The sequence below is a fragment of the Euleptes europaea genome, chromosome 17 (genome assembly GCF_029931775.1).
Source record: "Euleptes europaea isolate rEulEur1 chromosome 17, rEulEur1.hap1, whole genome shotgun sequence".
NCBI classification, from domain to species: Eukaryota; Metazoa; Chordata; class Lepidosauria; order Squamata; family Sphaerodactylidae; genus Euleptes; species Euleptes europaea.
In genome coordinates, this window is record NC_079328.1 from 51,528,087 (window position 1) to 51,542,470 (window position 14,384).

The 14,384-nt window shown below is 56.2% G+C and overlaps 1 protein-coding gene across 1 annotated transcript in view; it reads left to right on the top strand.

The window, feature by feature from the left end:
* The window catches only part of ZFHX3 (zinc finger homeobox 3), a 94,237-nt gene that overhangs the window by 39,003 nt on the left and 40,850 nt on the right, over positions 1-14,384 (top strand). Inside the window, 1 exon segment of the mRNA XM_056862422.1 lies at positions 1,826-2,060. Coding sequence (XP_056718400.1) covers positions 1,826-2,060 — 235 coding nt within the window.

Below are 14,384 nucleotides of genomic sequence, written 5' to 3' on the forward strand. Positions count from 1 at the left end.
CGGGGGGGGGGCACATCTGTTGGGAAGGGGGGGTTCTGTTTGCCTACAGGAGAGAAACCATAGCCCCCCCCCCCCGGTGCTTCACAGGTGAGGGGCTGCTGTTCGAATGCGTGATTCTGCTTGAAAAGGAAAACTTGGCCTCGCCGTGATCAATATTTTACATTCCGTGTGTGAAGAAGATTCACGCGTTAGAAGCTTCCTGTTATTGGGATGGGGGGAATATTCCCCTCCGGAGTTATGGATTTTTTAAAAGAACCAGTGAAAGAAAAATGTTAGCCAATGAGTTGTTTTCCTTCCATACTCCCAGGAGCTGAGGGCGCGCTTCCTCTGTTTTCGCCTCACAACAGCCCTGTGATAGAGGTGAAGTGGAGAGAGGGTGAATGGCCCAAGCCCCCCACCCCCAGATTCCTGGTGAGCAGAGATTGGAAGCTGGGTTCTCCCCACCCCCCAACCCTGGCTTTCGCTGGCAATCTCTCCACTCCTTCCAGAGACAGCCAGCGTGGTGTGGTGGTTAAGAGCGGTGGACTCTGATCTGGAGAACCGGGTTCGATTCCCCACTCCTCCCCATGAAGCCAGCTGGGTGACCTTGGGCCAGTCACAGCTCTCTTCGAGCTCTCTGAGCCTCACCTACCTCACAGGGTGTCTGTTGTGGGGAAGGGAAGGGGATTGTAAGCCACTTTGATTCTTCCTTAAGTGGTGGAGAAAGTCAGCATATAAAAACCAACTCTTCTTCTTCTTCCTTCCGGCTTAGCCTTTTCCTTGGGTGTTCTTTGAATAGGGCCTCTCTCCAGCCCGTCTTTACTCACCTTGCTAGCTGCCAATTGGGCATTTAGGTTAGGTCGCCTCTCTGGTTCTGTTTGTGTGTCGGGGGGGGGGGGTAAGGTAGGTACAGACAACACATAAGAGAGGACTGTGCGCCAAGCAACCATTGCTTTAGCCAGGGAGGGGCTGTGGCTCCATGGCCAAGCCTCTGCTTTGCATGCCGAAGGTCCCAAGTTCAGTCCCCAGCATCATCAGTTAAAAAGATCAGGTAGGAGATGGTGTGGGGCGCCCTGCTTGGAGACCCACTGCCAGGCAGAGCAGGCAGGGCTGATCTCGCATGCAAACCGGGCTTCAGCAAGCAACTGTGGGGCTTTTTTTTCTAGCAGCCTTTCCTTCCTATCCAAGACTTGGCGTTTCATGTGAGACTGGGGTTGCTTGCATGCTGCCCCCTCAGCCCCGCTGCCAGGACCAGCCTGTGTTGCTCCAAGGATCGCAGACTGCTTGGCAGGCTGGGCGGAGTCTGGCTGGGGCTTTCCTTGTGAGCGCTTCCCTTTTCAGATGCCGAGGGCTCTTGCCCCAAGAAACCGTGTGGCATGGAGGTGCCACAGATGCAAGTTGAGGGGCTTCCTCTGGCGTTTGTGACATGGTGCATGTGCCCGTGCTTGCAGGCCTGCACACAGATAGATGTCTGTGGAGCATGCGACGATGAACCGCTTCATGTACTCTAGGCTTACTTTGAGTCGCCTGCGGTGGGACCAGAGCTGCACACCAAGGAGCCAAGGTTTGCTTTCCCCGGATCTCCTGCTATCCAGACGGCCTTTTATTCCGGGCTGTTTTTCGCAGGAGACATTCTGGAGGCTCAACGGATGCCATCCAGGGCCCTTGGTCTTTCCGGTGTGCCGCGGGCCTTTGGTTTGACAAAGAGATGCCTCCTCGCTAGGAAAGGGGCACCTGGGGCTGGTGTCCGTCAAGAGGCTGCTCCTTGGGGCCCAGGTTTGCCTCCTGGGGAGCCGGCCGCTTGTCTCCATTGCTCACCTGGTGGCCCCCCCTTTGCCCCCTGCAGCACCTTCAGCACCATGAGAGCGGCGTGGAGGGGGAGAGCTGCTACTACCACTGCATCCTCTGTAGCTACTCAACCAAGGCCAAGCTGAACCTGCTCCAGCACGTGCGCTCCATGAAGCACCAGCGCAGCGAGAGCCTGCGGAAGCTGCAGCGTCTGCAGAAGGGCCTTCCGGAGGAGGAGGAGGAGGACCTGGCTCAGATCTTCACCATCCGGAAGTGTCCTGCGCCCGAGGGAGGTAAGTCCTGCGGCCCCTAAGAGGAGGAGGGTGGGATGGGGAGCGCCCTCCACTGCTCAAGGCCCATCGCCCTGCCAGCTTCTCATGGGGGTGAGGGATGGCCTCCCTTTGCCCGCTGTGTTGGAAGGCCAGAGGGCTTGTGCTGGAGGTGGGGTGGGGCTGCTGCTTGCTTGGCTGGACCCGCAGGAACCAGGGAGGTTGTGGTGTCCGGGGCTGTGCCTGGAGGGCTGGGGACTTACTTCTTATCCTCCCTACCAAGGGCCCCGATCAGGTCTCCTGCACCCTGGTCCCAGCCTGCCTCCCATCCACGTGGGTTGCGGTGCTCAAGGCTTGGGCCGGTATGCGTGGCTAGTAATAGGCAGAGGCATCCCGGGAGGAGCCCGGGCGTGGAGCTTCTCCCCTCTGACTCTGCAGCAGGCCCAGAACGCCCACCCTCAAGCCGCCCAGTCAGGCTAAGGGAAGAGAGAGCTCTTTTCCAAAGGCCTTTGGAGGGGGGGTGCTGTTCTGTGGCATTTTAACCACATTAAGTGGCCTGAGGGGTAGTTGCTTCGGAAAGGGGGCAGCCGGCTGGGATGTGGCTGGAGAGGCCCAGCCTGGGCGAGGGGGCTGGGTCGGACTGGGGCCTTCAGCAGCTGCAGCAGCAGGGCAGAGCCCTTCTCCATGCGTGAGACCCGGGAGGGCCTGTCCACATCTGCGGGTCAGCTGGGCACAGCCTTCACCCTGGGGTCTGCTCCTGCTCCCCCCGCCTCACTCTTTGCAGGTCCTTCTCTCGGCCCCCACAAGGCCTTGTCCGCAGGCCCTGGGCGAGAGCCACGAGTCCAGGCTCCCACACAAAGCTGAGTGTGCTCACAGCCTCCTTGGCCTGGGCAGAAGTTCCCTGGCCTCGGAGTTCTGTGCCCTGGTGAGGCGTGGCCTTCTGCTGCTTGGGTCGGAGTTTCTTTTCGGGACTTGCCTTAGTGCCAGATGTCTTTGCTGCCGGTGCCTTTGTCAGGAAAAGATCCCACCCTTCACCAGCTGGCTGACGCCAAGGAAGGAGGTGACAAGAGCTGGCCCTGCCTGGCTGGCCTGGGGCCATAGACAGGGTGTCCCTGGTCCGGGCCCTGCTTTAGCAGCAGCTGGTTGTCTAAGCGAGGATTCATTGTCAGTGGTGGGCAGCTCAGCAGAGTCTGAAATCCAGGGGGCGCCTGCCAACCTGCCAGGTGGATCTGGCCCCTTCTTCCCACTGCAGGAGTCCTCCTGGGCAAAGGTGGTTGTGTTGGGTGGCACGGAATGAGAATGGAATGGGTGTTGCGCGTGTGGGCATTGGGGTCTCCCTGGCTGTCCCAGGCCAGACGACAGCATCCAGCAAGCCGCCTGGGGTGGAGCTCTGTGGCAGGGGGGCGGTCTTGTTGAGGCATGGTGGGGGTGGGGGTCTTTTCCCCTGGGACTTTACCCCTTGGCTGCAGGAGTGCAGCCTGGCAGGGAGGACTGCTGCATCCTACGCTTCTCTTGCGTCATGTGGAAGGCGTGGGCAGAAAGGCAGGCTCACCGAGCCGCGCTGTCTCCTCTCAGCATGGAGGGACACGTGCACAGTGTTGGTCTTTTACATGGAAGACCTTGAGCACCTGCTTTGGTGAAAATCAGGTCATGGTTGTTTTCCACTAATGAAACCCCCTATTGCCAAGCACACTGCTCCTCTTTCCTAGAATCATAGAGTTGGAAGGGACCACCAGGGTCATCTAGTCCAACCCCCTGCACAATGCAGGAAATTCACAACTACCTCCCCCACACACCCCCAGTGACCCTCTACTCCATGCCCAGAAGATGGCCAAGATGCCCTCCCTCTCATGAGATGCCTAAGGTCATAGAATCAGCATTGCTGACAGATGGCCATCTAGCCTCTGCTTAAAAACCTCCAGGGAAGGAGTGCTTGCCACTTCCCAAGGAAGCCTGTTCCACTGAGGAACTGCTGTAACTGTTAGAAAATTCTTCCTAATGTCTAGACGGAAACTCTTTTGATTTAATTTCAATCGGTTGGTTCTGGTCCGACCTTCTGGAGCAACAGGAAACAACTCGGCACCATCCTCTGTGTGACAGCCCTTCAAGTACTTGAAGATGGTTATCATATCCCCTCTCAGTTTTCTCCTCTCCAGGCTAAACATACCCAGCTGCTTCAACCTTTCCTCACAGGACTTGGTCTCCAGACCCCTCACCATCTTTGTTTCCCTGCTCTGGACACGTTCCAGCTTGTCTACATCCTTCTTAAATTGCAGTGCTCAAAACTGAACACAGTGCTCTAGGTGAGGTCTAACCAGAGCAGAGTAAAATGATGCCATCACTTCACATGATCTGGACACTATATTTGTGTTGATGCAGCCCAAGATTGCATTTGCCTTTTTAGCTACCGCATCACACTGCTGACTCAGGTTCAAGATCCTTTTCACACACTACTGCTAAGACAAGTCTCCCCCATCCTATAATTGTGCATTTGATTTTTCCTACCTAAATGCAGAACTTTACATTTATCTCTGTTGAAATGCATTTTATTGGTTTTAGCCCAGTTCTCCAGCCTGTCAAGATCATCCTGTATCCTGGCTCTGTCTTCTATCATATTTGCTACCTCTCCCAATTTAGTATCATCTGCAGATTTAATAAGCATCCCCTCTATTCCTTCATCCAAATCATTTATAAAGATGTTGAATAACACAGGGCCCAGGACAGATCCCTGAGGCACTCCACTCGTCACTCCAAGTAGATGAGGAACCATTAACAAGCACTCTTTGGGTGTGATCTGTCAACCAATTATAGATCCACCTAACAGTAATCGGATCTAAACCACATTTTCCAAGTTTGTCAACAAGAATATTATGGGGAACCTTATCAAAAGCCTTACTGAAATCTAGATAAACTATGTCTACAGCATTCCCCTGATCCAGCAAGGTAGTAATTTTCTCAAAAAAGGAGATAAGATTAGTCTGACATGACTTGTTCTTGAGAAACCCTTGCTGGTTCTTAGTGATCAGATCCATCCTTTCTAAATGCTGAAGGACTGACTGTTTGATGATTTGTTCAAAAACTTTTCCCAGCATAGACGTCAAGCTGATGGGTTGGTAGTTACCTGGGTCCTCCTTTTCCCCCTTTTTGAAGATGGGGACAACATTTGTCCACCTCCAGTCTTCTAGCACCTCACCTGTGTTCCCTTTTGCCCAGCTGGAAATCGGCTTCCTCCCTCCAGGGGCATCAGAAGCTGTGCTCTCTGTTGTGGCAGAATGCCACTGTAGGAGTCCCCCATCTGCCTTGCAGTCAGAAATTTAAGTGTTTCTTTATTTAGACAGACATACTCAATGGGGACCCAGAGTGATCAGCAGAGTCATTCTCCCCCTTCTCTCTTTTCTGCTCACAACAGCAGCCCTGTTCGGTAGGGGGAGGCTGAGAGAGAGTGGCGGGTCCAAGGTCACCCCGTGAACACTTCCACAGTTCAGTAGGAATTTGAACCAGGGTCTCCCAGTTCCCGGTCTGACACTCGAACCACGACGCCACGCTGGCCCTCTGGCTGAGCTTGCAGCTGCAGCATTAGCCCCAAGGACGGGCAAAGCCAGTGGGTGGCATGGTGCAGCTGAGCCTTTGAAGCAGATAGTGGGCCCTGTTGTTGGTGGGCAGTCTTCCCTTGAGGGCTGGCGGGGCAGCCCTGTCCTGGCTCTCTTTGGTGGGGAGCTGATCTCTGCAGGATATGAAGGGCCTGATCCTTTTCCTTTCTATTAAAGTCCGTTGTGCGCGCACACACATGCACACCCCGGCCAAGCACAAGAGGGGGCTGGGGGACGCTGTGTAAACATCCCCCAAGCGCTGCTTTAATTAAAGTCTCTAATGGGAGCGCCTGGCGGGGAGGAAGCGGTGAGCAGGATTGTGGCGAGCGGAGCAAAAGTGTGCTGCCGCCGCTGCCTGCTCTGAAACGTGGCAGGAATCTCACGAAGCCCCAGCCCGCCTCACCAGACACTTGTCCTCAGCGGCCGCTCCTGGCTTTCGTTAAGCGGGGGGGGGGGGGGAGGCTCCAGCTGCTGACTTGTGCCAGAATGTTTTCCTTGTTGGGCTGCATCCAAAAGCCACGCGGAGGAGCCACCGGCCGGCTGGGAAGCCGGGCAGTGCTTTGGGGTCCCTCTGCTGGTGGCTGCCTGGACTCACCTCCCAAACTCAGCTGGTCTGGCTGATTCTCTGGTGCCCCCCCTTCCCTGGGGACAGCCAGCTTGCCCATGGAGTGCCAGCACACGCCTAGCCCATGGTGTGCCAGCACCCACCTGGCATTGGGGGTCGCATCCTGCACTCCCTGGCAGCCTGGAAAGAGGCGCTTGCTGTGCACAGAGCCGGGGGGGGCACCTCCTGTTGGTTTCCCGCTCAGTGTTAAGGCCCCTGGCCTGCTGTGTGGCATGGATGAGCAGCGTTGTGGTGGCGAGGAGGGCATCGGTGCTCATTTGGCAGTTCCTGGGCAGCTGCAGTCTTGCTGTGCGCAGGGCCCAGCAGCCCGGAGGATCCGCTCACGCAGGCCACAGGGTGGCCCTTCTGGTCCCAAGGCTGGCTTCACCTCCCGGGCTTTGTGCGAATGCAAGCAGCCCTTGCTGGGCCTGGTTTCTCTTTGGCCGGCTGCTGGGCCGATCCTCGGCTCTCCACTGCTTGCTTTGCTGCCACCTCTGTGGTCTGAACTCCATAGGCTGGCTGGCAGGCAGGGTGTCCCCCTCTGCTTTCCTGGGCTTCCTTCCTCCTTCTCTCCCCTGATGCTGCGGAAGGGGAAAGGTCGGTGCTCAGCTCCAGCGAACCAGGAGGGGCTTGTCCTTCCTGGCGTCGGGTCTCAGGCTGAAGGGGGCTTCTGCTGTGGGTTGGGTCCGCAGTGTGCCCCCAGAAAGGAAAAGCACTCTTTGGGGAAGCACCCTGGTGTTTCCAGGTGTGTATGGATCAGGACAGATGAGCGCATCTGCTGCTTGCAGAGAACTGAGGGGATCTGAGAACCACTCTGCACTGGGGTGGGGGCTTACCTTTCAGGGGTGTTGCTGCACTGAACAAGGTTTAACCCAGGAGCTGAGTGCAAACATCTAGGGAAGGATTGAGGTGTTATTGGCAGCTGTGTGTGTACAGGCTGGAGGGGTAGATCTGTCTGCTAAAGCAGTGGGCAAGGCTGCAGCCGGTTGGGGCGGGGGGGCTACATGCTTTCCAGACTGCTGGTGTGGTTCATCAGGGAGCCTTACAAATGATGGCAAGAGGAGATATTTCCAGAGTACGGTTTTTTGAACGTAAAAAACGTGCTGTGTGAGCATGCTCATCAAAATACTCCAGATGTGATACACCTAAAAGTCCATTTCTTCAAAGTAATTGGGGGGGGGGGCTGGCAGAGTATGCATACTTTGGCCAATGGAGCTGTATCTCCATTCTGATCCTACTGTCAGTTCAATCATTTTGGGTTCCATTTTGGGTTTCTCTCCTCCGTGTCCCTCCCTTGGGTGGGCCAAGGCTGGCTGCCCTTGACGGGCCTGTGGGGGCTGCTCAGGCCTGCACAGATGCTGGTTGGGTCGAGCGCTGATTCTCCAGGAGCCGCTCACAACTCTCACGGGTACTCCTGATGCTTGGGGGTGAGTGGAGCTGGCGGGGGGGGGGGGGGTCTGGGTGCTGGGGGGGAGCAAGATGGGGTTTGCCTCTGCAGTAGCGGGGGCCAAAGGGCCAGGGAATGCAGCCGGTGGGCTCAAGGGTGCTCCTGTTGATGAATCCTGCATGGAAGACACAAGCGCCTTCCCTGCTCACGGAGGGGAGGGTCGTTCATCCGATGCCGGGAGGGGGGAGGGAGCCTGGAGCAGCTTTGCGAGCCTGTTGGGAAGCAGGTTGCACCCAAAGCGGCTGCGTCTCCAGCAGCAGCAGCAAGTTTGAGCACCATCCATCCACTCTGCTCAAGGCTGGGCTCTGCCCACCCGTGCTAAGCTAGTGTAGAGTGTAGACAGGCCTTGAGGGTGTGGTTGGCTCGGTTCTCCGTACTGGACGCAGCAGAGAGGGTGCCCCTGGCACTAGTCACGGACGTGGCAGAAAGTCCTCCATGGGCGAGAGCTGGGTGGGCCCGGTGGAGTGGAGTGGGGCCAGGGGTTGGTTGTCTTGGAATTTGGCTGGGACTCCCCCCTGCAGTAACCAGGTGCATTTGAGAGCCTCCGTGTGAGCCGGCAGCAAGGACCGAGGGGGCCAATGTGCCACGGGTGGGGCGGGGCCCGCCTCGCAGGCAGGAATTCAGGACGGGGCAAAAGTTGGAGCTGCCTGGTGAGCATTAGAAGCGTCCTCTTTGCCAGCAAGGTCGTTCATAACTTGGCTGCGCTGCTGATGTACAGTCGGTGATATTGATTGATTAATGTATAAAAAGCACCAAATGCATTTGCTTCTATGAAAGAGAATAAAGTGCAGGCGAGTCTCTCTTTATTTTCACCTCATCCTTTTGTTTGAAGGACATCCCCCCCCCCCTTTTGTTTTGCAGGCTTCATTTAAGGGGGCTACAAAAAGCCAGTTTCTGCCAAGTAATGTGTTCACAAAAGGAACATTGATTCACATCAGTGTCGCTTGAGTGACCCCTGCTAAGGAGGGGCTCTCGCATTAACCCTTCTCTTGCCATTCGCTCTGCCTCCCTCGACTTGGAAGGGGATGGCCTCGGCTGCTGCAAAAATGGCCCCCGCCCTGCTGAGGAGCCCCTTGGCCAAAGCCCGCTTTGGGATTGGGGAGGGGGTCTCCTCCTATGGGCCCTCCTAGGGCTGCTTGCCCGTGGCTCGTGAAGGGCCTTCCCGTGCCGAGGCAGTCCTGATGGGCTGGGGGCTGCTTCCTGGGTCTGTGCCGTGGGGGGTGGGGAATCCCAGTCCAGGAGACTGGCCAGAGGTTGGGGACCCAGGCCCGGCTGTGTGGCCTGCTGTTGGCAACAGGGAACGCCTGGCCAAGCCAGTCCAGGGTTAGGGTTGTGTGTCTGTGCAACTCTTGGCCCTGCCGGTCTCTCAGCCACGGTGGGAGCTGTTTTGGAAACAGAGGCAGCTCTTCAGGGGATGAGGCCTCCCTGCTCCAGGCCGAGGGTGCTCTCTTTGCTGGGCTCTGGTTTTCTGAGGATTTAGTGACTACTTTTGTATTGGTCTTTAAATTGGACCAAAGCTGCTCAAGGCCTAGTCTAGGGATAAAGCCCCCACCCCACCCCACCCCGCCTGCAGATCAACAAGATCACCAGAGCAGTGTCTGATGGGATGCGTGTTTGTGGGGCTTGATGGTATTTGCACGAGCTCGTGTGGTTCTGTGGAAAGTTAAGCTTGCCTGTGCAATTTTTATGCCGTATTTTTGATTGTGTGTATATTAAATGCTGTGGCGGACGTATAATTTACAGGCTCTTGGTAGTAAAGTAAAACATTGAAGATGGGCTTTTTTTGGATGGGTGCTGCTGCTGCTGAAGAGGTGCCGTTGGAAAGAGCAAGGGGGGGACTGGAGGGGGAGGGTAAGTGGTGGGCAGAAGGTGGTAGGAGTAGTGGCAGGAGGTAGGCTGGCAGGACACAAGAGCGTCTCTCGGGCTGGCCGGTGCCCAACTGTTTCCAGTCTCGCAGGCACAACCCTGAGACAGAGATGCCTGACTTGGTTGTCAAGCGACAGCTGCGGTCCTCAAGGCCTTCATCCTGGTGTGAGGGCAGAAGGCGGTGCTGGGCTGCGGCTGGAGGCCTGGTCCCGGGAAGGAGCTCTTGTGCTGTGGAGGGTCAGGCAGCGCCGGCTGGCTGGAGCATCTGGATGCGTCAGCTGATCCCCAGGCAATTTGGAAAGCAGGATTCCAGAGGGAGCTCAAGGATTGCCCCAGGGGCATCCGAGAGGCCGTCGGCATCACATTCGGAATGGCTTTGCTTGCCGCTGTTCGTTTTGTGCAGGTGCAGGGGCTGCCCACCCCTCAGGCCTTTGTTCTTTGTAAATCATGCGCAGTGGGGAGAAAGTAGGAAGAGAGAACTTTTTCTTCCTCTCCCATAGTACTGGAACTCAGGGGCACAAAATGAAACAGGGCTCAGGACAGTCCAAAGGAAATCCGTCTTTGCTCGACCAGTAATCAAACAGTTGACTCCCATGCCCAGGGGGGGGTCGTGATGGCCGTGAGCCTCGGGGCCCTCGGAGGTGAGGCAGGTTCCAGAAGCAGAGTCCCATTGGTGGCTACTAGCTCTGGTGGGTCAAAGGCGCCCCCCATCTCCTGGGGGAACCTCGTTTGCTGGCCCTCCAGGGCAGCTGGTTGGCTGCTGCGTGAAACAGGATGCTGAACTAGATGGGCGACTGGTCTGATCCACAAAGAGGTGTCCCTTTCCCAGATGCTTCTGGAGCGAAGGAGGCAGCAGCCCCAGCTTCATTCTGCCAGGGGTTTGCAGCTCGACTGCCGCTCCCTCTGCCTCCAGGTGCGCGCCGTTGTTTTCATCCTTCTCCGTGTGGCCCTCCTTCCTGCTTGTTGGATGTGCCTCTTCCTTTTTGACTTTCCAGCATGCATCTCATGAGGATTCGAAATCCAAGAACCAGATCTCTGAGATTTCAGAGTAAAATAAAAGTAAACTCTGCTTGAAAACACTTTAGCAGGGAAGCCAGGCTAATTGTAAATCAATGAGTCTTAAAATGCAGCATTGATCTCCAGTTAGAAGTTTGAAAGGGAAAGCGGTAATTACTGTGCTCCAAAGGTACCTTTTTCTCTCCTGAGTTCTGGGCAGAAAGAAGACTCATTAAGGGCAGCAATTTGGAATGCGGGTAATTAGTTTAAAAAGGACTTTGGTGATGCCCTCATCCACTGGGCTGGAAATGTCTGGAGTCCCCTCCCAGATTGATTTATAGTTGAGCCTCTCGACAAGATTTCCTTCTTGGGCTGAAGGGTGGCAGATTCTTGGGTGTCCTTCCCGGGCCTCTGGGTGGACTCGTGTCCGCCTGCTGTGTTTGTGGGGCTGATGGGGCAACAGAGTTCTTGTGGTGGGGTGGTTTTGCCACCCCACTGGGCCCCGGCCCTCAATCCGCCGTCTGCCTCCATCCCACGGCCATCCATCCCGTCAGGCCCCTTTCTTCCTCATTCTGCCTTGGCGGGTGACGAGGTCTCACGGGCCGTGTGTCCAGAGGACCTTCCCCGCAGCTTGGGCCTGAGGTCCTCGAGGGGCCTGGAGACGGAGCTGAGGAGCAGCTGCTCGAGCCAAGCAAGGGGGGAGCCCGCCCGGCAGGCGCCTGGAATTCTGTGGGGTTGCTGTTGTGGGGATTCTCTCACTCTCACTCTGAAGCAAGGGGCCACTTGCTAGGGTGAGCAGCTCCTGGCTCTAGTCCGGGGGGGGGGGGAACCTTTTTCCTGCCAAGGGCCATTTGCATATTTATAACATCATGGGGGGGCATCCCAGATGTAGATCTCCCGGGAGGGGGAGATGCTAGGGTTGCCAGGTCTCCAGCCACCACCTGGAAGTTGGCAACCCTAGTAGAGGAAGGGGGGAAGGAAGGCAGGGCGGAAAGGGAAGAAAGAAAGAGAGAGAGAGAGAGAGGAAGGAAGGGGGGAGGGACGGAGAAAGGAAGGAAGGAACAGGGAAAGGAAAGAGAAGGAAGGAACTGGGGAAGGAAGGAAGAAAGGGGGGAGGGACGGAAAAAGAAAGGAAGGAAGGAAGGAAAGAGAAGGAAGGAACTGGGGAAGGAAGGAAGAAAGCGTGGGGGGAGGGATGGAGAAAGAAAGAGGAAGGAAGGAAGGAACTGGGAAAGGAAAGAGAAGTTAGGAACTGGGGAAGAAAGGATGGAAGGATGGAAGAAAGAAATGGAAGGGGGGAGGGGGATAAAGAAAGGACGGAGGGAGACGGCAGGCCCTTCTCTGGCGGACGCTTGGCTGCTGAGGGCCCACCTGGCCCTCCTCAAGCACCCTGAAGAGGAGGAGGACGACGACGACGAAAACGGCCGGGGAGAGGTGCCTGAGGAGGAGGACGATGGCGGTGGCAGCCTGGAGCTGGACTTGGGAGCCGCCTGAGGGGGCTGAGGAGGAGGAAGGTGGCGAGGAGGAGCTGCTGCTGGAGCCTGGAGGAGGAGGCCCGGCCTCATTGCTGCTGGCCTCCCCACTGCCTGTCAGCTGTTGGGCGGCGAGAGGGAGGGGGAAGAGGAAGAAGCCAGCCGCGTGCATGGCAAGAAGCCTTCAGCCCTGCAGATGCACGCAGGGTGGGGGAGAAGATGGTGTGTTGGCAGTCTTCCCTGCCGCCCCCCTCGAAGGCCTCCGCCAGTGGCAGCAGCACCGAGCCCAGCCTGGCTCCAGGCCACCGCGGCTTTCGTCCCCCAACACAAAGATCAGAGGGTTGTACGGGAGAGGAGGGGCTTTTGACACCAGACCCCTCCATAGCGGAAGGGGGCCTTACGGAAGCGCCTGCTCCAGGAAAAGGAGCAGCCCTTGGCATAGCGAGGCAACGTTGCCCTGACTCCGAACTTCTAACAGGCGTTGAAGCGAGTGGCAGCCGCTGGCCAGAAATTGATTGCATTAATTGATATGCCAATAAGAGAGCTTTGTTACCTCTGCCATTGGTTAGGCCAGCTAACAAGTCCTGCTGATCAATGAAACCAATAAAGATTTCAGCCATTAATGAGCAACATGGTAATTAATGTTACCCATAAACGAATTAGCCAGGGTAGCTCATGTGCTGGTTAGTGCCCTGAAAGCAGGCTGTGGTTCGTGTGGAAAGGAGGGTGTCGAGGAAAATAGTGGGTGGGAGGGGGGTTGATCTCTTGTTTCCAAGGAGAAGGCTGAGAGTGGACGGCTGGTGCCCTTTTCTGCCCGAGCCGGGGCCTGGGGAACCTCCAGCCCTGGAAATGCTTCCATTTCTGTCCAGAGAGCAAGAGGGTTTAAAACTGTGACACATTAAAAATGGGAGCAGTGTCATTGATTTGTTTAATTAATTAAAACATCTGTCCCCTGCCTTTCCTGTTGACTCGCAGGAAGTACTTAAAACATTACTGATTAAAACCCAATAAAATAGCCCCCCCCAAAGATGCCTTTAAAGTGATGTAAAACTGTATAATGTTATCTTCTGCTTACTCCTTTCCATAAAAGGCATCAGGTAAACATCTGGCGGAAGGAAGTTCCGTGGCTGTGTTGCAGCGGCCCAGGCTGCCTCGGTGTGGCTGTGCTGCTCAAAGGAGTTCGGGGGGGGGGGGGGCTTCCAAGCCAAGCCCTTCACAGGTCCAGAAAGTACAGGACAGCTCCAGAAGGCATGAGCCCCCTTCTCAACCGAAGCTTCTGCACAACCTTTACAGGTTGCCCCCTCTTCCCCCCGAGCACATGTCTAAAAGGGGACATAACAGAAATCTCTAAAGTTATGTGTCAGGCGGAGAAAAGGGGTGGGGAGATCTCTCTCTCTCTCTCTCTCTCTCTCTCTCTCTCTCTCTCTCTCTCTCTCTCAGTCTTAGGGTAAACCTGTGAAGTTGACAGTTCAGGACAAGACAAAGTGAACTCATAATCTATTATTTACTTCCTTTATACTTTTCCTTTCTCTCCAGTGGGGACTCAAAGCCGGTGTGGTGGTTAAGAGCGGTGGTTTGGAGCGGTGGACTCTGATCTGGAAAACCGGGTTTGATTCTCCACTCCTCCACATGAGCGGCAGAGGCTCATCTGGTGAACTAGATTGGTCTCCCCACTCCTCCACATGAAGCCAGCTGGATGACCTTGGGCCAGTCACAGTTCTATTAAGAGCTCTCTCAGCCCCACCTACCCCACAGGGTGTCTGTTGTGGGGAGGGGAAGGGAAGGCAATTGCAAGCCGGTTTGCATCTCCCTTAAGTGGTAGAGAAAGTCGGCATAGAAAAACCAACTCCTCCTCCTTCTTACATCATTCTCCCTTCCATGTTATCCTCACAAAAACCCTGTAAAGCAGGTGAGCTCGAGAGTGTGTGCCTGGCCGCCCAGCAAGGTTCCATGGCAGAGCGGGGATTCCAGCGGGTGCCCAGGACGCCACCGTTATGCCTCCCAACGCCAAGCGTGAGACTTCCTTGCGGCATTTCCTTTGCCTTGTTAGGTATTGACCCTGGGAGACCCCCTGTGAATTCCCTAATAGGAAATTAATACTAGATCAATGCCACGAGCCATTTGCATATTGATCATAAACAACTTTCCAGGCACCAAGTGTGTCTTGGATCAATAGGGCTCTCGGCAGGCGGCGGGGTGGGGGGGTGGGGGGAGGCCTCCCTGCCTCGGAGCTCAACGCACAGTGAGTGACTGGAGACATTTGGCAAGTGTGGGGAGGGGGCAGCAGAGCTGGCGAGGCCTTTTTGGCTGGGGGGGCATGACATGGGAGTGGCTCAAGCCTGGTCGGGGGCCCTCCAGGAGCCCTCCCCAGCC